The 26,781-nt window shown below is 46.5% G+C and overlaps 1 protein-coding gene across 3 annotated transcripts in view; it reads left to right on the top strand.

The window, feature by feature from the left end:
- RGS22 (regulator of G protein signaling 22) overlaps positions 1-26,781 on the top strand; it is a 1,028,745-nt gene that overhangs the window by 95,645 nt on the left and 906,319 nt on the right. For 2 of the 3 annotated variants that reach the window (XM_085605181.1, XM_085605183.1), the window contains exon 5: positions 8,758-8,843. The exons of the other annotated variant lie outside the window; for it this stretch is intronic. In XM_085605181.1, coding sequence (XP_085461307.1) covers positions 8,758-8,843 — 86 coding nt within the window. The remainder of the gene's footprint in view (positions 1-8,757; positions 8,844-26,781) is intronic. 3 annotated transcript variants of the gene reach the window in all.

Genomic DNA, 26,781 nt, shown 5'->3' on the forward strand with positions numbered 1-26,781 from the left:
GAGTCGGACCCTTCCTTCCTCCGGTTGGACCCTACTCTTGGCTTAGTCGTAGTGATGGCGGCATACAAACAGCATGCTGTGGCCTGCTCTTGCTGGGCTGTTGTGATAGATCTCTGTGTGAGTTCCTTGACTAATTTGTGGATCTCCTGCCCAGGGACAGGAGGAAAGCCTTACAGGAGATAGTCTATAGGGCCTGATGGTTTCGGATTTAATCATCGGCTCTGCGGCAGATATTTCGCTCCGGGCGACCCCCGGGCATTGCCATGGTTTTGTTCTATGGCGACATACTTGTATACGCTTGACATCTCTGAAGCCTGCGGCACAGCAGTGTGTTTCTAATCTCCCGTTCTCTGTCGCAACTCTTTGGCTCCCATGCGGATAGCTAGGTGGTCCGCATGAAGGCCGAAGCGGAGACTTTGAAGGCTGTAGGTTTGGACAAGCATGGAGAACGGCTTAAGGCCTTCCGCCCTTTCCAGCGGCGTTATTCCTCCCAGATTTTTTCTGCGGTCTCGGGCCGCCATTGAATAATTCAGGACAAGTGGGTGCTGAATATTGTGCGCAGTGGATACGCGACTCTACCAGTTCTCCTCCATCGATCCCTCCAACTCAATCCAGTAAAGGAAGATAGAATCGGCTCTTCTGGGACGGAAAGGAACGGGATGGTACTCACTGTTCCTTATAGTGTGCAAGAGAGACATGACCGAGTTTGGACCCGTGTTCGACTTGCGACAAGCCAACATGTGGGTTCAAAGAGTAAAAATTCCGGTGGTTGTCCCTGCATTAGATTTCGCCTAAACTTCATCAGGGAGGCTGACTATGCACATTAGATAGGCAGGACGCAGATTCTCACGTACCCATGGCGGGGAAAATATCACAAGTTCCTGCTTTTCACAGTGGGCAACAACCATTATCATTGCATCGTGCCTCCTTTCGGCCTGAAGGCAACACCTCGGAATGTTCCATACGCAAGGACGTAGTGGCTGCGCATCTGAGAGGAACAGTATCTTTGTCTATTCGTTTCTGGACGACTGGTTGATCAAGGCAGCTACTTTCAGGTAGCGCGCCTGCATTTCACTCGGACTTCCAATCTCTTACTTCGTTTGGGTCTCCGCACCAACCTCACTAGGTCTGTCTCGGCTAGTGTTCCATGTCTACAGCACCTCGGAGCCACTATCGACGCACGCACAACAAATGTGTGTCCTTCGGAGGGGAGACACTCTTCGATCCTTCGGAAGGCTGAAGCTCTCATAATCATGCCCTCCCCAATGGTGGGGCCGGTCTCGTCTCTCCTGGGCTTTATAGCTATGTGTCTTCCCCTCTGCAATGCGCGCCTCCATATGAGACCCCTGCAGGGATGTCTGGAGGCTCAGTGGACCAGACACTGGGGGTTTGGGAAGACTGGCTTCAGCTGTCACGAAATGCTCTACAGTTCATCCGCTGGTGGTGGTCTCCACGAAAACCCTTCTGGGGGATTCCCTTACGCAAAGAGATGCTCATGCAACCTTTAGTGCTGGTTGCTTCTCTACATGGCTAGGGTGCGCATTTGGACCGTCTTCGGATACAGGGAACATGGTCCTCGAAAGAGACCAGGTTCCACATCGTCTTCATGGAGCTTCGAGCAGGCCGGAAGGCGCGAACGCCGTCCAGCCGTCGTGGTCACACCTGCTTCTTGCTGGTCTAGATTGTCAATACGACGACACTGTTCTACCCCAATAAGCTGGGGGGATCCAGTTCTCGAGTGTTGTCGTTCGGATCCCAGACAATCTGGCTTTGGCTGTTAGCCATGAGCCTGACCAGCATGGCTATTCTCCTTCCCTGTGTTCACAATGCTCAGGCAGGCGCTCTCGACAGACTCATTCACATAAACCACACATAGGTCTTGCACGTCAAAATGGTGCATGACATATTCGAAGGATGGGATACTACGGGAGTCGTTCGGTTCTCTGCCGCAGGAAACAGCAGATGCCGCGACTTCTCCTTCAGGTTCTGCCACTCAGGGACTCTGGGGTAGGCTCTATAGTTCGTTTGGTCAGGCGGTTTGTTCTCTACGCGTGTCCTCCAATTTTCCTGATTCAGACGGTGCTGATCAAGTTCTCTCTCTTACGGGCCTTGATGGTCCCTGTGGCTTTGGAGTGGCCCCGTCAGTGGTGGTTCACAGTCCCACTCCACCGGTCTCTTCTGCCAATTTCTCTGTCTTTGGTGTAGTCGAACCTTCTTAAGTAGTTTGGCGGACAGAGGGTGCACTCCGGCCTCTTGTCGTTGCATTTAGCGGCAGGGCTCCCGAGCTCGTACAGTGCGAACATTTGAATCTCCATCAGGCCTGTATGGAGATTTAAAAAAAAAAAAGGATGAAGGTCAAGCTTCCATCTACACGCTTGTTCAATGCGCATAAGAGACGAGATTGTACATCTGGTGTGTTTTTAAGGACGTGGATCCTGCCTCCTGTAAGGAAGATGTTCTCCTTCCTTCCTTACTGCTCTTGCCTTGATCTGATGTTCATTGTCATTCCATAGTAGTTCATCTGGCAGTTTTGACTGCTTATAGGAAATGTCCTTCACAAAATTTTGTTTGAAAATCCCAGTCTTCGTAGATTTTCTTGAAGGATTGACAGAAGTGTTTCCTCCCATTCGGCGCCCTTCGCCTTCCTGGGAGTTGCATGTAGTCCTGTCACAATTGATGAAGGAACCCTTTGAACCCTTCCGTAGGGTTTTTTCTTCAGCATCTGTCCTGGACGACGGCTTTCATTGCGGCCATAACTTCTGCCCACAGGGTCGGCGTGCTTCAGGCTTATGTTGTACAGAATCTTATACGGTTTTCATTCCTCTAGGGTAGTTATGAGGACTCAATCTTAGTTCCTTACTAAAGTTGTGTCAGAGTTTTATGTAACAAGTACTGTTACACTGCCTGCATTTTTTTGTCAGAATCCCTCTTCTCCTGCTGAGAGAGCTTGCTTCCCTGATGTTAGGAGGGTCTTGTAATTCTAATTTTGGACAAGAATTACGATATCCGTAGTTCAAAACAGCTATCTGTAATCTATGGCTCGAACTATCTGTTTCTGGGTTGCTTGTTTTCCTGTATTCAGCTGTGTTATCAGAAAGCTGACAAGCCTTTGCTTAGTGAGCCTAGGGCTCATTTTTCCTGAGGTAAAGCAGCTGCTGCGCCTTTACTTCGTAGCGTATCTATTTTGGAATGCTGTAAGGCTGCCAATTGGAAGTCAGTCCATACCTTGGCTACACACTACTGCCTGGACTCTGATGCCAGGGCAGATGCTCAGGTTGGGCAGGCTTCGCTGCGGATTCTATTTCCACCTTAGTGGGTGTGTTTGTTTCTTCCACCGTTGGGGTTGTTTTTGGGGATGGGCTTGCCATTCTATTCACATGATTATGACTATACACAGAGATCCCCTACTACAGAAGGAGTAGTTTCTTACCTGTAACTCCAGTTCTGTAGTAGCGGTATCTCTGTGATAGTCATAAGCAACCCACCCTCCTCCCCGGTGGATGAAACAGTGATATCCTGATGCGCCAGGCCTTTCTTTATACGCCTTCAAAAAGAACTGAAAGTAACTGGCCTTTGACTGTGCATCATGGGATACCGAGGGTCTCTGGAAGGATCCTTAAAGGCACGGTATCCATTTGCAGACATATAACGGAAGCCTGTGGGGCTTGTCTGTCCAGCCCTTCATTTCTATCATGAAAAAGGGATTTTTGTGAACGGGAGTTTCTCTATGTGTGAAACTTAGTGAAATAGTTGAATTTGACTGTTACCTGGCTATCCTTTTCAATTCGGGATGAAGTCATGGCCAGAGTAGCCTGGTGTTTTCAGGCTGCATTATTGTCTTTTATTATCTCTTAAGTGTCTATGCAGGACTGCAGTGGAAGACACCTTAAGAGACTATATATCTATTGAAGTGCTCCGGGGTCCACGCACAAGGGCGGGACTATTCACATGATTATGACTATCGCAGAGATACCCCTACTACAGAACTGGAGTTACAGGTAAGAAACTACTCCTTTTCCTTCAAGAGGGGGAGAAGACATGTACAGTCATTTACAACAGACCGATATCTGTAAAACCCAGTTCTGTAGTGAGACTTCTTTTGACTCTCCCTCCAATTACAGGTAATTTTCTATGTGGAAAGTGTAATATCTGCAGCTTTACAAGAAGCCTAAATAAACTTGACCTAGGCTAATGAACACCCTGGGCATGAAGAGCCGCCACACGTGTAACTCCTGTAATGTTATCTACATCATCATACTACATCATCAAATGTCCCGGCAATCTAAAGTACATAGGGATGTCTAATTGGAAAATAAAAACATGCATCAGAGAGCTTAGAAGCACAAATAGGTGCAAGAAAACATTACTAAATTTACTATACACTTCTCTGGAAAAAAACACCTCAAGAATGATCTTGAATGGTTCGTAAAACCTGGTGCCAGAGAAACTGGCACCAGAGAACAGCATCCGCAGTAAGCTATTGTTTTACGAACAACGTTGGATGTATCACCGTAACATATTTCACCTTAGCCTGAATGATTAAGTGACATGGACTCAGCTCCACTCTCACTTAATCACCAAGGGAGAGTTGGAGGTACAGCCATCGCATATCCTCCAAAAGACAATCGGCTAATTACAAAAAGATCCAATAGTGAGGGGGTTATGTCCTACTTGGTTATGCCCAACTTGGCCAACAGCCTACTGCCCTTGGTGTTGCTGGTATGCAAGCTATATTTGATGAGGAAGTCCCACCAACTCATTTGTAGTATGCTTCATCACTGGCAGCCTATTCCACCCTGATAAGATGATACTATCAGGGCAGACTCAACCTCAATGCGAGGGAGTTCCTAATGAGAGATATACTAGATATTGCTGGAGTCCAGATTGATATAAAAATACCTTATGGTAAACCCGAAGGAAGAACCTTTATTAGTAACAACCTCGGGTATGGTTAAAGTAAAATATAAAGGAGGATGGTTATTTGGTACAATGAATGGCCTGTTCATCCTTTGGAACACCAGATGTTTCTGCCCATAATAGTGCCAATATATGGTCAACCGCTTTCAGCAGGGCTAAAGGCATCCCTGCTACTTGTGCTACCATAGGCATACACATGTACCAAAAGGGACTTCCTACCTTCACGGTACGTTATAGCAACTCATAGTTAGGGTTTTCCTGACAAACTAGTATGGGTGGAGAGAGGTACGATCTGCATTCACACAGTCCTGAAGAGGTGTACCAGCAACTGCACACACCTAAATTACCCTCTGGCAGCTGTAATGGTGAGACTGTGTGACTACAGTTGTTACAGAGGTAGAGAGCATTGTGATATTGAGAAAGAGGAAGAGATTGTGAGGAAGGTATTGAGAGATAGGTGAGGTGGATGGGTGAGCACAAATGGAAAGGAGGTGCAGAGAGATGTTTGTGTGAGAGAGGCACAGGAATTGATGATGAAGAAAAAACTGAGAAATAGAGGTAGCCAGAAAGGTATACGATATTTTGAAAGGTGAAGGAAAGGGAACAGTTCTAGAGAGAATGGGGAGGTGAGGTAAACATGAGAGGTTACGACAAACGAGAAAATGGTGGGGTTGAGAGAGGTGAGGCAGTGAGGGAGGTGAGAGGCAGAAAGAGAAGAGATTGAGGAAGAATGGTGAAGTAGTGAAAGGGCTAAGGGGGGTAAAGAGGAATAGTGTAGTACAGACATGGAGAGATAAAGGTGAGGTAAAGGTAGCCATGAGGTGTGAGAAGTGAGAGCGGTGGAGAAGCCGTATACAGAGGTCAGATAGGAAAAGAGCGCTGAGGTCCAGCAAGAGGGATACAGTAGAGAGAGGGGCTAGATAGTGGTTAAAAGATTGGCAGTTCTAGAGATAGACACAGTGATAGAGACGCATGCAAAGTCATGAGAAAGGTAGAGAGATTTTAAGATGAGTGAGGTACATTGGATACATTGAGAGAGTGGTGAGGTAGACAAAGTTGAGGTAAAGAGAGCTGAGGTAAAGGGAGAGGAAGTTGGCACTTAGAAATGCAGAGATAGAGGCTAAGAGAGAGGGGTAAGGTAGAAAAGGTGAGGTGGTATAAGGAGAGTTAAATGACACAGATTATTATTCAATTTAATTGCCATCAACTTCCTGAGAGTTTTGAAGATTAGGGCTGGGCAGGCCAGGCATGCACACAGTTTCTGTTAATCATGCTTGTGACAGGAATGTCGACTGTCTTTTTTTTTTTTTTTTTTTTGAAACCTTTATTACAGAATGCAATAGATATACAAGTATGGGCCTACAACCTTCAGGCCGGCCGCTAGCAAGCAGTGGGACCATAAAACACAGTTATAAAACACAAGCGGCAAGTGGTAAAGGTCCCAGAAGTCGAAGGAAGCGTTCGCGGCCACACCGTCCAGACCCCCCAAATGGCGGTTCCATTTTTTAATGAAAAACTACAAACAAACCCACAAGGCAGCAGAAGTCTAAGCAGCATTATGTGCTCCCCTCGGGAGGACCCCACCGATCCACAGGAATAGGGGGGGGGACGGGCCGGGACAGAAACAAAGTGGGCATGACGACACAGAATCAAGGTAACCAGCAGACTAGGGAGACTGGGCCGCTGCCAAGTCAGGTGTCAGTGGCGGGGTACAAATCCCGCCACGATAGGAGTTCCAGGGGCCCCACACCTTCACCCATTTCCCAGGCTTACCTCTCGCCACATACACTACCTTCTCCCGAAACATACACCAATCCATGTTGTCCTTCCAGACCGAAACCGTTGGTGACCTCTGGGAGCCCCACAATTGTGCTATGTCACGCTTGGCCACCATATATCCCAGTGTCACCCACCACGTTTGCGGCACCGTGTAATCAGTCGGTTCCCACACATTCAACAGACATCTCCTAGCCTCGGGAAACAGCGTCACATGCGTGACCGCTTGCAACACCGCATGCACACCACGCCAGAACCGCGCCACCTCCGGGCATTCCCACAAAGTAGACTGTCTTTTTTTTATTTATTTTTTTAAACAAACTTTATTGCCTTTTATTTGTCAATTAGCAATTCCACAGATCATGGTATATGTAGATTCAAATAATTTCCATGTTCATTCCATTACATTGCATGACATACCTTCCCCCCCTATTTAGGAGTCCAATATGCAACTGTCGCAACTCTTGTGGAATGTCGACTGTCTTACTCACTTTACCCGGGACCATTGAACGGTAGGGACCCTGGGCCATTACCCACTATGTGCATGCCTTAAAACATATTTGCTGAATAACTCATCTGTTATGCTTCTACAGTAAATTCTGAATCTTGGCCATTGACTGTCAGTTTTTTTTGGATGAATTAGTGAGTCTCAGCATGAGTGTGTCTCTGTATGCAAGCCCCACTGATGCTGACTAAAATCCATTAAGCCAAAGAAACCTTTTAACCAATAGAGAAGTGACTGGTATTTCTCTCATTTCACCATTCTGCTCCAGGATATCAGACTCCTTAGCTAGGAGCTGGAAGAGGGGCTGACACAATGTAAATCCAGTTGGACTCCAGGCCTCATTTATGCTTTACTCCCTAACTCTTATTCAGAAAATCATGTGAAGAATCAGGGGAGGGGAAACCCAAGTGATCCCAATAGTCCCTCTCTGACTGATGGTGGTTTCTTCCCTCAAAATATTTCAGGTACTCACCCTTTGCTTTCTGTGTATCATCTTGACTTCCTTCATCTGCAGCTGATGGTATGGAGGGGAATAGCTCCGGCTTCAGTGCCTGGGTCCTTCTGGAAAGGCTGTGCATCAATCTTTCCACTTTTTGTCCCCACTGTCAAAATATGCGCAATCCACTCAAGATATTTTTGTTCCTGGTGCAATGGACTAGATCTTCTACTCTGCCTGCAATGATCTCAGTCTTAGATTTTCTTCAGGAGGGCAATATTTTGGATTTCTAAGCTTTGAGCCCGACTTTATGCCATGAGAGCTTTCAAGTAACCATGCAGTTGGCATGGAACTCTTAAGCAATATGCTACCTACCTCCTTGATGGCTCCTACTTGTCTTCCTCATAGGTTAGATCCCTAGTTATTGTGTGATCTTCCTCTATTGCTTAGGGACAAGGGAGAGAAACAAAATGGTAATGCCCTGAATGTTCACCAGTGATCTTCATTCTACTTATTCCTACTGTTCATCGTAGGTCTGTTTCCTAACCTCCCACCCTTGAACTCTAGGTCTATGCTTGAGTAATGGACATAAGAGATGCATCCTGGAGAGGGGCAGATGTTCAAACATGTTTCTGGTTATTTAGGTTAGGCAAACAAAGTGTCTGTGTAAGACAGACTTCCTCACAAAGACTGGGACAAGGAAGAGGGAGTTAATAATAATGAAAGAGTGAAACTGGATGGATGAAATACCCATGTGACTACAATGAATACCAATATCCTTCACTTGGTATTGCTGTTTATTAGGTTACACCTATGCTATTTAATGGGGATTAGCCGTATTATGCAAGGCTGAAAATATATGTGCCTATTGTGTCTTTGATTCAGAGCAGATTGCAATGGTGAATGTATGCTGTGACCATTTGCAGAGGGGAAGAAATCCATCCAAGTAACAGACCAGGTGATCTACACTTTTGCTGACCTGTATACTGGGTCGTGTGATGTTGATTCAGCATGTCACAGAGCAGTTTGTAATAAATCAGCCATCATTCAGAATGCACAAGCAGGCACATTTTGTAGTTTTAGATACTCATGCTCTCTCTGATCATAGACTTCCTTTTTATAGTGCCTGAACCGAGAACAAGGAGTACAGTGGATTATGAAGGAAAGACTCCCTTCATTCCTGAAAAGTGACTGCTACTTTGAATATAGGTACGATATTAACTTATTTCAACTTTAGACATTGTTCCGTATCATTGAATTTCACTTTCATATCTGCACTTTTTATTTAAATGTACATTTTATGGATATATTCAACTATAATCTATGCTCTCACTATAATTATCAGGTGGCATTTGCCTCAACTTTATAATTCAGGTATTTCTTATTTTTTTTAAATATGAATTTGAAGCGAGCAACATATGATGGTAATATTTTATATATGGAGTTTACATACCCATATTCCTTATGCTCCCGAAATTTACTAATGGTACTTTTTGATTGCAATTGATGACTTTGATTCCACGTAAGAAATATTTTTCTCCAGTGCCAATAAACAATTTTAGTATTCAGTGTTCTGTAACACAAAACCACAAAAGTCTGTCTGAGATTGTGAGGTGTGAGGCCTCGAGGGTGGGCCAGCCTCCAGAACAGTTCTTTTTTTTACAAAAGATCACCAGAGTTAACTGTGGGAGAGCGCCCGGAGAACTCTAGCTGGGCTACTTCACGGTTTCTATTTACTAGCTTTTTACAGTCTAAGGATACCCAGTCAACGTGTGTGTATGTCAAAAAGCTGTGAGACACATACCGACCAGGTGTCCTGCTTCAACATTGGACAATACCTGGCCTCCAAAACCCCTGTTTAATGGAGAGTTGCACACACCTTGGAGTCAAGGAAGCACTTTCTAAGCTCTTATGGAGCCAGGGATCCACTAAACAGGTTAAAAACCAGTGTGGTAACCGAGTATGGATTTTACTTTGCAGACTACTACTTGGTTTTAAAACTGGGTGTTGGGTGGATGTGAATAAGTACTCCAACACCTCTAAAGTGTCGACATGTTTCTGCCAAAGCGGCTCCTAAGAGTTCACTTCATTTATGAAGACATGCACGGTATCCTATTAAAGTATACACCTCGTGCATACAAGTTTCATTCCAGAAAAAACAATAGTTGCAACTTCTATTGCTCTCCAGTCCTTTGATCACCCAAACTAAGGGTCAATTGAGCCCCATGGAGGAAGGCCCCGGGAAACTCTAGTCACGCTTACACCAAGGAGCTTTCCTCTCAAATCGCCTAGTGTTCACAGCTCTTCCGCCTGATGATTTGTGAAACGTATTCAGTGAACGTCCAACCTACCCAATTTACTAATGAAGGATTATGGAGAACATTTAAATTCGCTTTAGTAATTTTTCTGTAAGTTTAGGACTTCGTACTAACACACTAAAAAGGCTTACTGTTGGAGTTGGTCCTGTTTGCAGGGTGATCCCCAGACTTTTTTGCCTTCCTCCTCCTATTTATTGCTGGAATTGTTTTTGTTGGCGTTAGGACTCTGTGTACTTTGAGAGTAGGGACTGGTAACCAGTGCTCAAGTGATTGTTCTCTCTCCTTAAAACATGGTTAGATTGGCTTATACCCAATTGGGATATTTAATTTACCTGCAAGTCCCTAGTAAAGTGTCACTACCTGGGACTAGGGCCTTTAAATTAAACACTACCAGTGGGCCTGCAGCACTGATTGTGCCACCCACTTAAGTTGCACTTTAAACATGTCTCAGGCCTGTCATTACGCCTGTGTGTGCACAGTTTTAAACTGCCATTTCGACCTGGCTAAGTAAATCCTTCGCCAGACCAAAACCTTCCTTTTAAATACACGTCTTCCCTAGGATAGGCACTGGACAGTCCAGAAAAGGTGGGCATGTACTTTTAAGTTTACATGTCCTGATATTGAAAACTCTTCTTAGTTTTTCCCTACTGCAAGGCCTACCTCTCCCATAGGATAACATTGAAATTACCTGATTACATTTATATGTATAATTTCCAAATGAGAATAGGTAGCCAGTTTGTTTGGTGTCACTTGAATACTATTTTAAAATCCTAAGTTATGGTGAAGTTGGATATTAAACTACAGTTTTGACAATGCCACTTTTAGAAAGTTGGCATTTTCCTGCCTTAGTATTTAGGGCCACATGTATGAAACTCACATTTAGGGGCCTATCACAATGCCGGGTGGATGCAACCGTTTCAAAAACAGGACCGACCGACTTCCGGTCGGCGGTTCCGACCAACTCATTATGTACGGTCGCATTCCGCCATTTCCCTATAGGAGCATGTGTTACGGCCGTCAACCGGTCGAAGTACATGCTCCCATAGGGAAATGTGAGGTTTTGTTAATCCCTGCACCCTGTGGCTGGCACATAAGGTGCCTGACACAGGGTGCAGGGATTAACAGAAGGGCACCATAGATTCCCCCTCAGCCATCAACCGGAAGCTGCAAAGGAAAGGGGGCTCTGCTAGGGGCCCCCAAACACACTTTCCGACACGGTTTTCATGTCGGAAACGCCGGCATGGAAACCGTACATTGTAATCCGGGTGGCGTAAACCGCCCTCCATTTGGATTACGGGCCTGTTCCAACTGGCCGATGGGCTCCTTGAGCCTGTCAGAAGCCAGCCGGAATGACCAGCTGGTTTCACTTCCGACCGGCCGGTTGGAATTGAAACCGTCGATGTCGGTTGTAATAGTCCCTATAGTGATGACCTTTTAACAAATTTTACTAAATCGCAAATAGGTAACGCTTAATGTGAGGTAATAAAAAAAAAAGCGAAATATTTAGCGATTACTAAAAATTTGCAATCGCAATTAGCGATCACCTATTTGCGAAATTCGCAAATAACGAATCGCAATTGGGTAATCGCTAATTGCGAAAGTCGTCCTTATGAGCAACTTGATGACCTCACAACCAGGAAGTGAGGCTTGCCATGCATTTGTAGAGAGTCTGAGGATAAGTAGGAGGCAGAGAGCAGGAGCTCAACACCCAGGAGCACATCCACGGTGACGAGGCAGGCGTAGCTACACAGCATGGCATCTCAGGTGAACAGAAAGGAGGCTGCAGGACGGAAAAAAAAAATGTCAAAAAAGAATTGGAGGGGGGGCGTGGCTAGCAGCCAAGCAAGATGGCCGCAGCCTAACGGAGCTCCGAGGGTGAGGCCGACTCCCCTGCCATCCGTACACTGATCCGCTCTAGCAACTATCCCTACTGGCGCTGGGCTGGTAGCCTGTAGGAAGCGGCGCCGACTGAGCCGACTCCGGGGCTCCTAAGTGCTCGTGAGCCTGATCGACGCCGGCCCGCTGGTAGCGGCCTGTGCCGGAGGAGGCGCACGACTGGCTCGAGGGCTGGAGGCCGGCGGGCGGCCCTGGGAGATCGGACAAGCGGAGGCGGCGAACAGAGGGGATGGCGGATAAGATTAAGAGGGGTTTGGTCCTCCAGAGTCTCAAGAGATGCTCCCCTGCGGTGGTCCTGTTGCAGTGTGGTAAATATTCTTTTACCTGGACTGAATTTCATACGGAATCTTAAATAAAATAGCTCAGAATAATAAGAGGCAGAATCCGTGGTATAAGAGGTTTCTGAATGGGCTTTATTCCAAAATGGCCGACTCGAGTCGCGGCCTTCAGGTTCCGTCACCACGGGGGTTCAGGAAGTGAAGTACATACTTTATTGACAGGAAATTGCTTTTATAGAACATACATTATAATGAAACCAATGTAGAAGGCGTAACAATTGATAAGAGAAACGATACTGTAAGTGCGTAACCGAAAATGGTTGTAATAAGGAGTAAAAAGAAACATGATTGGTCATGATGTTGTGCATAGGTGGATCTATAAGATAATACTTGGCATAGATGCGCGCGCAGCAGCATGACGTGTAATTGACGTGTAACTAGGGGGTGAAGGGGACTTGACATTTAGCTCTACATGTGGAGACAAAAAGTCTAGGGGGTCAAGTCAACCTAATCCCAAATCATATCTAACATCCTATGTTTAAAGAACTATGTTATCCACAAGGAAAGACTCTCGGACAGAATCTATTCTATACTGACTGTGTGTGTGCGTGTACAAGCGTCTAAGTGTCTATATGAGATGCGAGAGGCAGAAACTTTCCATGGCAACAGGGCTATGATTTACTTGCATGAGGACAGAAAGGCCGAGCCCTTTGCTTGGGAGCTAAAGGAAATGTTTACCTAAACTACTAGACAGGAATGCATCGGCTGAGGAGCAAAGTAGATAATTCGAAGGTGAAATACAGCTTCTTGGCAGGCAGGCGAAACTGGCCGAGGCAGGCACCGTTAGCTGCACAGGAAGTAGGACAAAGTTCATGGATACAGATGCGAGCTCAAATTGATGCTGTCAGAGGCAGAGAGCAGGGAAAGGCTTTGAGGACAGAATCGGGCCTACTCTGCCTGAACTGCAAAAATGGAGTAACTTAGCCATATAAAGTCGGTGGCCTTTCATACTTAGGAATCGAATATCCAGCCCATTGATGGCGGATCTGACAGAGGACATGTTGATGGTGGACGCACATATGTTTGCGTCTTCGAAACTGGAACTGGAGGGAACATACATGTGCTTGTAACATGCACATAGAACCGTTGGGGTCCAAGATAGGGGACATAACTGATCAGGAAAATCCACATTTCCACATTCCCTCCTTGTCCCCTACTTGCCCTTCAAGAGATATCGATCTTCATTAATCCATCGATTTGCTCATGGAGCATCATTTCTTCTTCTTCTTTCTTCTTCCGGGATTTTGAACGAAACCCTTGATGTGGAATACACGATGTGGCACACAGACCACAAATCGCTGGTCCACATTGCAGGCATAAGCAGCAACTGAATAGTATAAGAAGGCCAATACCTAGGAAGGACAGAACTCTCCATCCCCAGGCTGATATCACACTCCAAAACCACCCGGACCACGTCCAAGTGCCTGGATCCTCGTGTATCTGGCTCACAATCTTATGAAGGCGTGTTATAGCTTTATATACAGATGGCGAATTTTTTGGTATGAATATACAGCAGCTGGATCCGATGACCCTACAAGCTCCGCCCCTATCGGCCAGGATGACGTCAAGGACAAGACGATTTTGAAGAACAACAATTCTCATCACTGATTGCTCCTCTGTCAAATTGCCTAGGGCGGCTATAGTCTCATTCACTACAGCTTCAAGAGTCTTGGTTAGCCTACGTATCAGCTTACTATTTGAAATTGTACCTATATAGGGAAAGATACCTTTATTGAAGTCTACATACTTGTCCCATGCCGTCTCAGTATAATCGACAACTGGGAGATCTCTTCGCTCTCTATTGTGTACCAAATGAACATTTCGATAATAATCAGGAGGAGCTAGGAAAACAGGTGGCAAAAGGAATGCTATGTAACAGGTACCATCCCAATCTAGAGGCAGACGCATATATGCGGTCTGACCACATATAAAGTAGGAATGGCGAGAAGCTCTAAATGAAGATTTACCTTGATCACTATATTCTACTGTAGTAACGCATTTGCTATGGCCCATATGTATGGAACCAACTTTTCTTACACATAATTCACCCTTAACTGGAAATACTGACATAGTGGGCAGAATTAGTTCAACTTCGGATTCGACATTCAGAATCATAAGATTAGGTGTAAAATTACCTAATCCATACACTTCATTTTCTAGATCAGTTCCTGTTCTACTGGGGTGACCCTCCTTATCAGGGTAACAGACTTTGAATAAAACTAGATTCAGATTTCCCCATATCCAATGGTGTTGATAAACTGCTGTGTCTGAGTCTATGGAATTTAGTAAACTAAACCATGCTCCACAGGAGCCATTATGTGTGAACGGATGGGGGAAGAAAGGCAGAACTCCTTTGTTATTCTGATAGGGAGGAAGTCGGCCACACACCCAACAATTAGTGGCATTACTAGTCTGATGGGAATGATGTAACATACTAATGAAAGTGTTATTACGCAGCGCAAGTCTATAAGATAATTCATGTGGGGGTAGGTCACTAAAAGAATGTTCATCAGTTATATTGAAAATATGTTTAGAAACAGGATAATACATATGCAACAATATACTTGCAGTAATTATTATAAAACTCAAGGAAAACAAAATTAATAATGTCATTATACAGTGGCTACGCAGTGCTTTACAGTATGCATGTCGTTTCAACATTGTTCTTGATTGTTCATGATTCAGACCTAAGGGATACATGTCGGGACAAATTCAACCGCTTCACCTAGGAGAGGACTTAAACAATCAAATCGTCCGACGGCCTGGGTCTAAGTTTCAGTTTGTAAAGGTCTGTGCTACTGGCCTCAGCCAAAGGTAGCTTTGAGTCAATGGGTGAAGACACACGAGGAGGACTGTTTATATCTGAAGGAAGTCCATGAAATTTCTTGATGTGGCTTGAATGGATCCAACCTTTTCTCCCTTCGATTTTCACGGCTGTCCTTGTGGTCAACAGGACTAGCTTGGGTGCCTTCCACCTCGGCTCCAGTTGGGTCTTTCTGTCAAAGTTCCTCACAAGGACATAATCGCCCGGGATTACGTCATGGGGTTTCACCTCAGTGTTGTCAGGAAAGGCTGCAGCTACCTGTGAACGACAAGATTGTAGTGCAGACATCAAGGAAGCCAGGTAATCTGTCAGCATATTACAATCAACATCAGTTATTTTACGGGGTATAGGCGTCCCCCACATATTCGGTGGTCTGCCGAAGATCACCTCATACGGGGATAGCCCTGTTCGAGAGTGTGCTACCATTCTTATGTAAAATAGTGCAACTGGTAAGGCTACTATCCAGTCAACACCTTTCTCCTGACATATTTTAGACAATCTGATTTTCAAAATTTGATTATGTCGTTCCACGAGACCTGCTGCCTCGGGGTGTCGGACACAATGAAACTTCCACTGATATCCCAGCAAAAGTGAAACATGTTTCATTAATTCAGATGAGAAAGGCTGGCCGTTATCTGAATATACAACACGTGGTAAACCGTACCGTGGGAAGAATTCTCGAACTAGCTGCTTGGCAGTGGTCGGGGCAGTGTAATCTGATACTGGGTACGCTTCAGTCCATCGGGAAAGAGCGCAGACAACTACAAGAACATATTTGAATCCTCGACATCGTTCCATCTGGATATAATCCATCTGGAGAGCTTCGAAAGGATGATCAGGAGTATGAAATCCACCCTGTTCTACGGGAACACTTTTTCCTGGGTTGAACTGACAACATATCATACAGGTACGGATTTTTTGTTTAGCTGCTGCTCGTAAATGTTTATTGAACCAAATGTGTTGAATGCTATCTAGCATAGCTTTCTCTCCTAAGTGCGCCGGACTGTGAATTGTAGCTATAATGGCTTGGACCATAGAGTCAGGAAGAAACCATACAGATTTCTCCTTTGTCACCCATCCCTGATCTGTCTGGATCCCTCCTAGTTCAGTCCATTTCTTTATTTCTTCTGTTGTGGCATGTGACTGTATGTCAATTATATCAAGTGCGGGATCCTTAATTGTCATACACTGTGTTGGTGTCGGGACTATTGGCTTTGTCATGTCGGATGTGTGAGTCTGAGCAGTCTGTTTAGCTGTTCTGTCAGCTAAATCATTGCCTTGAGAAATGATATCAGTAACCTTCGTGTGTGCTTTACATTTCATAATCGATATAGCTGTGGGCAGATGAATTGCGTCTAACAAAGCATGAATGAGAGACCCATGCTGAATATGGGTCCCATGAGAAGTTAAATAACCCCTCTCTCGCCAAAGCACCCCGAAGTCATGTACAACTCCGAATGCATAACGTGAATCAGTGTATATGTTGACTTTCTTATTTGTGGCTTGAATACAGGCTTGTGTTAGAGCAATAAGTTCCGCTGCTTGGGCTGACAAAGTATCTATACAGTTTGTTTCAATAACTTCAGTGTCTGTTGTGACTGCATACGCGGCCACTAAATCTCCTGTACTTGTTCTCATGCACGATCCATCTACATACAACGTCAGGTCTGGATCTAACAATGGAACGTCTGTTAAGTCTTGTCTGGGTTTCGTCTTTATTTCAATAACTTCAACACAATCATGAGCTAGTGGGTCTGTTCCAATTACAGGTAAAAGTGTAGCAGGATTCAATGTATTACAACGTCGGATCTCTATGTGTGGCTGAAACAATGTCAGTTCATAACCGGTAAGTCTTGCTATGGTCAAGTGTTGTGTTTGCGTTCGGTTCACAAGAACTTCTACTGCATGTGGTACTTGTACTGTCAATGGATGTCCTAACACTATGGCATCGCTTTGTCTAATTGCTAAAGCTGTTGCTGCCACTGATTTCAGGCACGCAGGCAAAGCCTGAGCTACGGGATCTAATGTACTGGAAAAATACGCACATGGCTTGCGTGATCCTGCTTGTTCCTGAGTGAGTACTGACAAGGCAGTACCTTCGCGTTCTGTAACAAAGAGTGTAAAATGTTTGCTGTAACATGGTGTCGCTAAAACAGGTGCTTGACATAGAGCTTTCTTTAAGCTTTCAAAAGCTTGTGTGTGTTCCTCGGTCCAAGGGAGGACAGTCGATGTGGCTGCCTCCTGTGTTGTCAACTGAATGAGTGGTTTTGCTAGAAATGCGTACTGAGGGATCCACTGCCTACAATATGAAGTGAGGCCTATGAAAGCCCGCACCTCCTTTTGTGTCTTGGGTATTGACATGTTAGCAATTAACTGAATGCGATCTGGTGTAAGCTGCCTTCCCTCCTTGGACAGCGAGTGACCAAGATAAATAACTCGCTGGACACAGAATTGCAGCTTAGAAGGAGACACCTTGTGCCCCTTGTCGGCTAGAAAATGTAAAACTGTCAGAGAAGCCTTTTCACATTCAGGTTCGCTTCTAGCGGTGATCAGCAGATCATCGACATATTGAAGCAAGGCAGTGTTAACTGGCATGTGGATACTGTCAAGTTCTCGTTTCAGTGCTTGGCTATAGATGCTGGGGCTTTCTGTAAATCCTTGAGGTGCGCGTGAGAATTTAAAGCTACGCCCATTTAAACTGAATCCGAACAAATATTGGCTTTCCGGATCTATGGGGACGCTGAAAAAGGCATTCTTGAGATCAATTACAGTAAAGAATGTTGCTTCGGAATCAATGGCTGTCAATAATGATGAGATATCGGGGACCACAGGAAATTGTGGTACAATGCATTTGTTTAATTCGCGTAAATCAATAACCAATCGATACACTGGCGGGGCTGTAGGATCTGTTCGTTTAAGAATCGGAATTATCGGTGAATTACATACATTGGAGTCTGTTTCTACAACTACTCCTTGGGCAATTAGCTCGTCAATGATTTTCAGTAAAGCCACTACAGCATCTTGCGGTAACTTGTATTGTCGCATTCGTGGTAGTACCACTCCTGCCTTTAATGTGACTCGGTATGGTGTAATGTTCATGCAACCAACATCAGTAGGGCCTTGTGCCCATAGATGTGCTGGTAAAGTCTGTAATCGGCGATCCATGTCTCTGGATACGTAATGACCTTTAAAATCACGTAAAAACAATCGTACTCCTTCCGGAGAACAACAGATAATAGCCCCTAGGGCTTTTAATGTCTTTATACCTAACAAGTTTTCTGGACAAGATTTGGTAAGCAATAAATCAGTAGTTCGTGTCAAAGGACCAATCGTAAGTGGAAGTGGCTGTGATACCTCATTAACAATAGGCTTTCCTGAAAAACCAAGGGAAACATTTTGAGAGCCTGAGAGGGGTGCCCCTGGAACTTCACTACGTTTTATTGTTGTTCGACTTGCCCCTGTATCGAGTAAGAATTTTCTATCTTGACCTAATAATTCACTATGTACATAAGATCCTTCTTGATCTACAGGAATCTCAATAAGGGGTAAGTCAACTTCCCTCTCTAGGCTAGTTCATGCGTAACGCTGATACTCAGGATATTCATACTGTGCAGTCTGATACATTTGTCGTGTTGTGGTTTGTGTGGCAGCAGCAGGCATCGGTGGTGCAGCTGGCACAAACTGTATGGATTGTTGTGAGGCTGGCATAGACTGTTGCTGAGCTGGCATGGACTGTCCATGCTGCGTAGCTCCTTGTTCATTCTGATCCTGTCTGAGTGGTCGTGGTCTTTCTTTTGCAATACCTATAGCTATATTACGCTTCAGGACTTGACAATCGTGTACATAATGGCCTAGTTGTTTACAGTAATTGCATGTTCCCTTTACAGGAACTGCTGAATCTCCGGAATGTGTCACACCCTTTTTGTGACCATCCGCTGGTACTGTCTGAGAAACTAGCATTTTCATTTTTGTATCCTTCATACGTCTTTGTTCGTGTTCTTGTTCATCTCTAATTCTATTGTGATGATACTGTAACATTTGTAGCATTTGTGACGGAGTGTTACTTTGCCAGGTACTCTCGAATTTCAATATTCTATTCTTCACTGGAGGCAATGCATTTTCCACTAATTTTGTCACAAATAAATGTGGATACGACTCACTACTTGCTTTTATACCACTATTTACACCAAAACATTTTTCAAATCGGGCATAATAATCACTTGTGTCTTCATCATGCTTTTGTTTACAGGCTGAGATTGCACCCCAATCTTCCTTTTTCGTAGTTAATAAACGTGGCAATACTTGTACTAGTAAACCTGGTAATGCTTTTACTTTATCCCCGAGCCCTGAACCTGCAGTTCGGGCCCTTTCCTCTGCTTCTAATGCTGTCCAATCTATTTTTTGGTCTCCCACTTCCCACTCTTTTTCTTTCAGCTTTTCATAAATGCCAGCAGGCATTAGCACCTTTAATATCGTCATAATATCAGGATAGGTATACTCTCCCATCAGTAACATGTCTTTAATTTCTCGGTGAAAACCCGCTGGGTCTTTGTCATGACTCGGTACTACTTTCTTCATTTCTAACAATTCAATTTTTGTTATGGGTGTGTATACAAATACACGGTGAAACTGATTGTCTTCGCCTTTTATTGGGTGCACTTCTCGTAAGGGATTTTGTCTATCCATGTAATACGGCATTCTTTCCTTGCTGGGCAGCGAGAAAGGATCTGGGCTTACAAAAAGGACGTACTGTTTACGTGACACTAAGATTTCTTTAATTAACTTGTTACTAGAACCTCTCCATCTATTCGTGAGTAGTTCCGTTAATATATCAGGTAAAGGACCAGGATCAGCATGTTGGCTCTTATATAATATAAGGAGTTGCTGAATCATATAGATTCCAGCTAAACGTTGTTCATCTGGACTGAGGTTAAAAAACGTGTGTGCTACGGTCTCATCACCGTATTTTCCAGGACTGTCAATCCAGTGGACGGCTGATCTGGCTAGTTCTTGCTCATCCATAGAATCGAGGAGGTGGTAACCCCTTCGTTCTCGGAGTATTTTATCTGCGGCTTGAAACAAATGTTCAGGAGACTTCAGATTTATTATTGGCGTCGGATACGTTCTGCTATTATTTGGACATACAGAGTGTATTGGATCAGAAAAACATCTAGTATTATTACAGGATCTTCCTCTACCTACATAGGCTATGGTCTCTGACTGTCTTACGGAATCCCCTGATTCGGACACTTCATCTTGCTCGAACTCGTCTGTTTCCAATCTTTCTTCATGAATACGTTCTATTTCTTTACGGATCTTTCGGCACATGGCTATTATACAATTTTGCTTATCGTGTCTCCCTTCTGATATATTCTGGCTCCATCTTGTAAGAATAAGCATGGCATTCGGGTCTACCCCCGGTCGGTCTTGATTTCTGATCACACAGTTTATGAGGAAACGTAACAGTTCCCCCTGTATCTCTACTTTCTGGAATTCCATAGCTCTATTAATACATTCTGGATCTCGCCCTGTTTGAACAAAATGATATATTTTATCTAGATGCGCAGTCATTCCTGGTAACTTCGCTAAATACCCTGCGGCTCGTCTGATGCGTAATGATGCCAGGACCATTTCGTCCTCTTTACCGACCACCGGGTCATATCTACAATCTATAAGAAGTTCCTTAAGCGCACGTTCACTTACGAATTTGGGTGTACGTGAATGCGCTGACTCTTGAAAAACAAGTTTATTTATTCTAGGTGGCGTAGAAGTATTGCTAGCACCTCCCGTGGCCCCATCTGGGGCGTCGGGTGTGAATGGATTCGTCGAACGTGACACAGCAACTATAGGTGTGGACACTACTGTAGAATCGGTTGCGGAGACAGATGCGGAAACAGATGTGCTTGCCGAAGCTTGTGTCGGGACTTGCTGTTGCACAGGGACAGATACCTGATCCTGACGTTGAACCCCCCCGGCGGACGGTCTATGTGGTGCGGGGTTAGCATACTCGGGAGCTGCGTCATCTAGATATGAGGAAAGAAAAACATCTTCTGCGGTTCTGGGATGTCCTTTAGGATGTACCTTAATTGGAAATAATGGGGGTGGCAAGTCTTTCGGTATCTCTGGAGCAGCTTTAGGTAATCCTTCGGCTAGAAGGGGATACATACCATTCATAAGGGCATTTCTTTGTCTATCTATTTGTTCTGATTTCACTCGGATACCTTCCTCAATTAATAGATTTTCTTGAACTTTATTTGAACTTTCTTTACTCTTCTCTTCTTGTCTACGTGCTTTTTCTGTACGTCTATGAGATTCTTTACGCCATAACTCAACAGCGTCTTTCTGTGACTGTCTGACCTTTCTTTTCCATAATTCTTCCTCGACTTTCATGATGCACTCTGCATCCCAGGTTCCCGCTGCGGGCCACCTTTGACTTTCTGGCAATCCTTTGGTGTAATCTACCCATAAATCAAGAAATAATATGGCATCTAAGCCATGCTTGTGATACATAAAGTGCCCTGGAGTGTCCCTAGGAGGAATAGGGACTGCTTCTTCAAGCACCCCTTTTCTAGTAGTAATCTGTCTTAACTTCGAAAAGAGCGGCATATTGACAACTGATCTGATACTTAATCTTGAACACACTTAATGCGAAAAACACAATAATGAACAATCACTCATACCACAATATGCAAGACGTTTAACACATTAAACATTAAACATTAAAACATTTATTAAAAAAAATGACCAACAATGATGACAGTCTGCATAACTAATCACCAAGCAGAATTCTCGACAATAACTAGATACTTCGGAATACTTGATATACTGCTTAAACAGTACATATACACTGCTAAACAGTGCAGACCGGATTTGTGTACCCAAATCCGTCTTGACCGGCACAACCTATGTGCGCGTCAACACGCCTCCCCGGCGATGGTACTCACCGGGTAGCTCCTTGAAACGGAAGGCCTCGGAGAATGGACTGGACTCGATGACTGTGGACATCGGACCCTCTGGACATCGGGACTTCGAAAACCTGGTGGGCCTCTGTATACCTCGGATCTTGCTCTCTCAGCTAGGCTCTGGTCGGGATACTTCGCACTTCTCACCGCCTCGTCTGGGTTGATCGCAGCCTCAGTCGCCCCCGCTTGACCGGAGGGAGCTACAGGAAATCCTGCTGGTACGCGTTATGGTCCGTCCAGCTGTGGCAGGAGACCGGGCCTGCAACGCACCGCCGGCGCGTGAGATGAGAAAGTGTCCCTGTTCGGGCGCCATTATGTGGTAAATATTCTTTTACCTGGACTGAATTTCATACGGAATCTTAAATAAAATAGCTCAGAATAATAAGAGGCAGAATCCGTGGTATAAGAGGTTTCTGAATGGGCTTTATTCCAAAATGGCCGACTCGAGTCGCGGCCTTCAGGTTCCGTCACCACGGGGGTTCAGGAAGTGAAGTACATACTTTATTGACAGGAAATTGCTTTTATAGAACATACATTATAATGAAACCAATGTAGAAGGCGTAACAATTGATAAGAGAAACGATACTGTAAGTGCGTAACCGAAAATGGGCGTAATAAGGAGTAAAAAGAAACATGATTGGTCATGATGTTGTGCATAGGTGGATCTATAAGATAATACTTGGCATAGATGCGCGCGCAGCAGCATGACGTGTAATTGACGTGTAACTAGGGGGTGAAGGGGACTTGACATTTAGCTCTACATGTGGAGACAAAAAGTCTAGGGGGTCAAGTCAACCTAATCCCAAATCATATCTAACATCCTATGTTTAAAGAACTATGTTATCCACAAGGAAAGACTCTCGGACAGAATCTATTCTATACTGACTGTGTGTGTGCGTGTACAAGCGTCTAAGTGTCTATATGAGATGCGAGAGGCAGAAACTTTCCATGGCAACAGGGCTATGATTTACTTGCATGAGGACAGAAAGGCCGAGCCCTTTGCTTGGGAGCTAAAGGAAATGTTTACCTAAACTACTAGACAGGAATGCATCGGCTGAGGAGCAAAGTAGATAATTCGAAGGTGAAATACAGCTTCTTGGCAGGCAGGCGAAACTGGCCGAGGCAGGCACCGTTAGCTGCACAGGAAGTAGGACAAAGTTCATGGATACAGATGCGAGCTCAAATTGATGCTGTCAGAGGCAGAGAGCAGGGAAAGGCTTTGAGGACAGAATCGGGCCTACTCTGCCTGAACTGCAAAAATGGAGTAACTTAGCCATATAAAGTCGGTGGCCTTTCATACTTAGGAATCGAATATCCAGCCCATTGATGGCGGATCTGACAGAGGACATGTTGATGGTGGACGCACATATGTTTGCGTCTTCGAAACTGGAACTGGAGGGAACATACATGTGCTTGTAACATGCACATAGAACCGTTGGGGTCCAAGATAGGGGACATAACTGATCAGGAAAATCCACATTTCCACAGCAGGAGACCCACCTAATGGGCACTGCTAGTAAGGCGATGGATAGATGGGGGTACAAGATGGTGATACACTCTGACTTCTCCTCTGGTTCCCGCGGGGTGGGTATATTGGTAAAGAAACAGTCCCCGTTAATCATAAAAGGCACTTGGGCAGACGGTTCGGGGAGGTTTGCGGCGCTGCATGCCCAATGGGAGGGACGCCCCCTGAACATTGTTTCGGTTTACATTCCTCCTGCCCTGCATGCTGCGACTCTTCCTGCGCTGAGCAGCTTCTTGCTTGATCTACCGGAAGGAGAGCTTATAGTGGGCGGCGACTTTAATGCGGTGGTGGACGGCCTGCTTGACCGCCACCCGGAGCGGGCTGGTGGAGGGGGAGCGTCTCGCCTCGGGAGTTTCTTCGAGGCACTCGGACTGGTAGATATATGGAGGCTTCACCACCCAACACAGCGCCACTACACATATTACTCGGGGGTACACAAAAGTTTGACCAGAATAGACTACTTCTTGGGTTCGCAGGGCAGTCTCCAGTATGTAGACAGCGTGGAAATCAGGCCCAGGGGCATATCGGATCACTCACCGCTACTTCTACAATACACGCGCTACCACCTGACCAGGCGCCGTGTCCCCCCCTTGCACCCGGGTTATCTCCAGGTTCCCGACATCTGCAAAACACTCGGGAAGGCTACTAGTCTCTATTTCCAAGAAAACTCCTCGTCGGTAGACTCTCCGGCTACCCTCTGGGAGGCGTACAAAGCGGTCCTGAGAGGACACGCGGTCGCCTCCATTGCGGCGCACCGGCGCGCGCGGCATCTTGAGCTACAGTCGCTGGAGGAGGATCTTGCCGCGGCAGAGGCACAACAGGCCGCACATCCATCACCTGCAGCCTCCCGGGGATTGCAGGTGGCGCAGGTGAAATATAAGGAGCACCTGGCGGACTGTACCAGGCGACGGCTAGAGGCCACGCGACACAGAATCTATGATGTCGGGGACAAGACAGGGAAGCTGTTGGCATGGTTAGATAGAAGGGAGGGTGGTTCCCGGTGGATTGCGCAGCTCATTTCGGAGGAGGGTCGGAGGGTAACTGACCCGCGCGATATAGTGAACACCCTAGTGGGCCACTTCGCTGCGGTCTACTCCTCCGCTTCTTCCATGTCAGAGGAGGAGGCGATGTCGTATGTTCGAGATCTGGACATGCCCAGGTTAGCCCCGGCCGCGATGACGGCCTTGGAGGCCGATCTGACGGTGGACGAAATACAGGCGGCGGTGGGAGCGCTTCAGTCGGGCAAGGCGGTGGGTCCCAACGGCATCCCGGTTGAGCTGTACAAGAGGTTGATAGGGACGCTGGCTCCTCACCTACTCGCTATGTTTACTGATAGTCTGCAGAGTGGCGAACTCCCTCCGGATCAGCGCACGGCCACTATTGTGGTCCTCCCGAAGCCTGGCAAACCGGCGGAGGAGTGTACCTCCTACCGCCCCATATCGCTCCTCAACGCAGAGGCCAAGATTCTGGCCAAGCTGCTGGCGGCTAGACTGACGCCGCACCTTGCCGACATTATACATCCGGACCAGTCTGGCTTTATGCCCGGCAGAAGTACGTCCCACAACCTGCGACGTCTCCACGGTGTGTTGGCCCGGACGGGTCAGGTGAGCGAGCCGGCGGTACTTCTGTCATTGGACGCGCAAATGGCGTTCGACATGGTCGAGTGGCCCTTCCTGTTCGCGGTCCTTCGCCATCTGGGATTCGGGCCCAAATTCTGCGCCTGGATTCGTCTCCTGTACACTAAGCCATTGGCTCATGTTGCGGCCAACGGGCATATGTCCGGCGATTTCCCCCTGTCGCGTGGCACGCGCCAAGGTTGCCCCCTGTCGCCCTTATTGTTTGCCCTTGTGTTGGAGCCGCTGGCGGCGTGGATACGCTGGGAACCCTCGATAAGGGGACTCCGATGGTCAGATGGATGGGAGGACAGGGTTTCTCTCTATGCAGATGACGTCCTATTGTACCTGGCCTCCCCACGGCGCTCCATCCTCACGCTACTCAATATATGCAGGGTCTTCGGCCAGGCGTCGGGGTACACGATAAATTGGTCTAAATCCGTCATGTACGTGCTGTGTGGCCCCCCGCCGCAACTACCGGCGGATTGCCCCCTCAGGATGGCGGAGGGGTCGTTCAAGTATTTGGGTGTCCACATCACGGCGGACCCAGTGGTATTCTATCAGAAGAATCTTCAGCCCCCGTTGGACCGTCTTCGACGGGACGTCCGTCACTGGGGGGCGCTGCCACTGACCCTACTGGGGAGGGCGGCGCTCTTTAAGATGATGTCCCTGCCTCGCTTCATATACGTGCTCGAAAACACACCATATCCAGTGCCCCCGGCGTACTTCCGCTCAATCGCGGCGCAGGTGTCTAGTCTTCTGTGGCACAACCGACCGGCGCGTATTGCACAGTCCAAACTTACCCGCGGCTGGTACGACGGGGGGATAGCACTGCCCGACATCCAACTTTACTACTGGGCGACGCAACTCAAGGTCATCAATTATTGGCTCCATGCCCCGCACTCGGATCCGGCATTTAAAGCGGATAGAGCCATATTGGGCACGAGAGGTATGTTGGCGCCCCTGTATGATGGGCGGCTCGGCCCGGAACTCATTGGTCCCTTGCGACAAACAGTGGCCGTGTGGCACGCGGCCCAGGCCCGGCTGGGATGGAGAGGAGTTTTGACCCAGCTCACCCCCTTGTGGGATGCGAAACGGCTCGGGAGACTTAGGCAGAAGAGCAGGGGCTTCGACAAGTGGGACGACATCGGGATCTCCACAGTGGGCGACATGTGGCACAAGGGTGCAGTGATCACCTTCGCGCGCCTACAACAACAATACGAGCTGGCGCCCACGGAATGGTTCCGGTACACACAAATTAAACACGCGCTGCTCGCCGCTTTGGGGCCTGGAGCCTCAGTTCCGGAAGCGTCACCACTGGAGGATAGGCTGCTCACAGATTATATGCCCCAGCGGGCAACATCATTCACGAACCGCAAGCTAATAAATAATCTCCCGGACCCTATGGGCACCCTGCGGGAGAGGTGGTCCACTGATGTCGGGGACTTTGATGACCCGGACTGGAGGGAGGCGCTGGCGTCCCCCCGGGAGGCAGGGATACCTTCCAGGCTTCGGTTGGTACAGCTCCGGATTCTACATAGGTCCTACTACACCAGGTACACACTCCACAAAATAGGAAGAGCACCCCATCCATTCTGCCTGCGAGGCTGCGGGGAGGAGGGCACCTTCTACCACACCATCTGGGAGTGTCCAAAAATCCAAGAATACTGG

The sequence above is a fragment of the Triturus cristatus genome, chromosome 5_1 (assembly GCF_964204655.1).
Source record: "Triturus cristatus chromosome 5_1, aTriCri1.1, whole genome shotgun sequence".
NCBI lineage: Eukaryota > Metazoa > Chordata > Amphibia > Caudata > Salamandridae > Triturus > Triturus cristatus.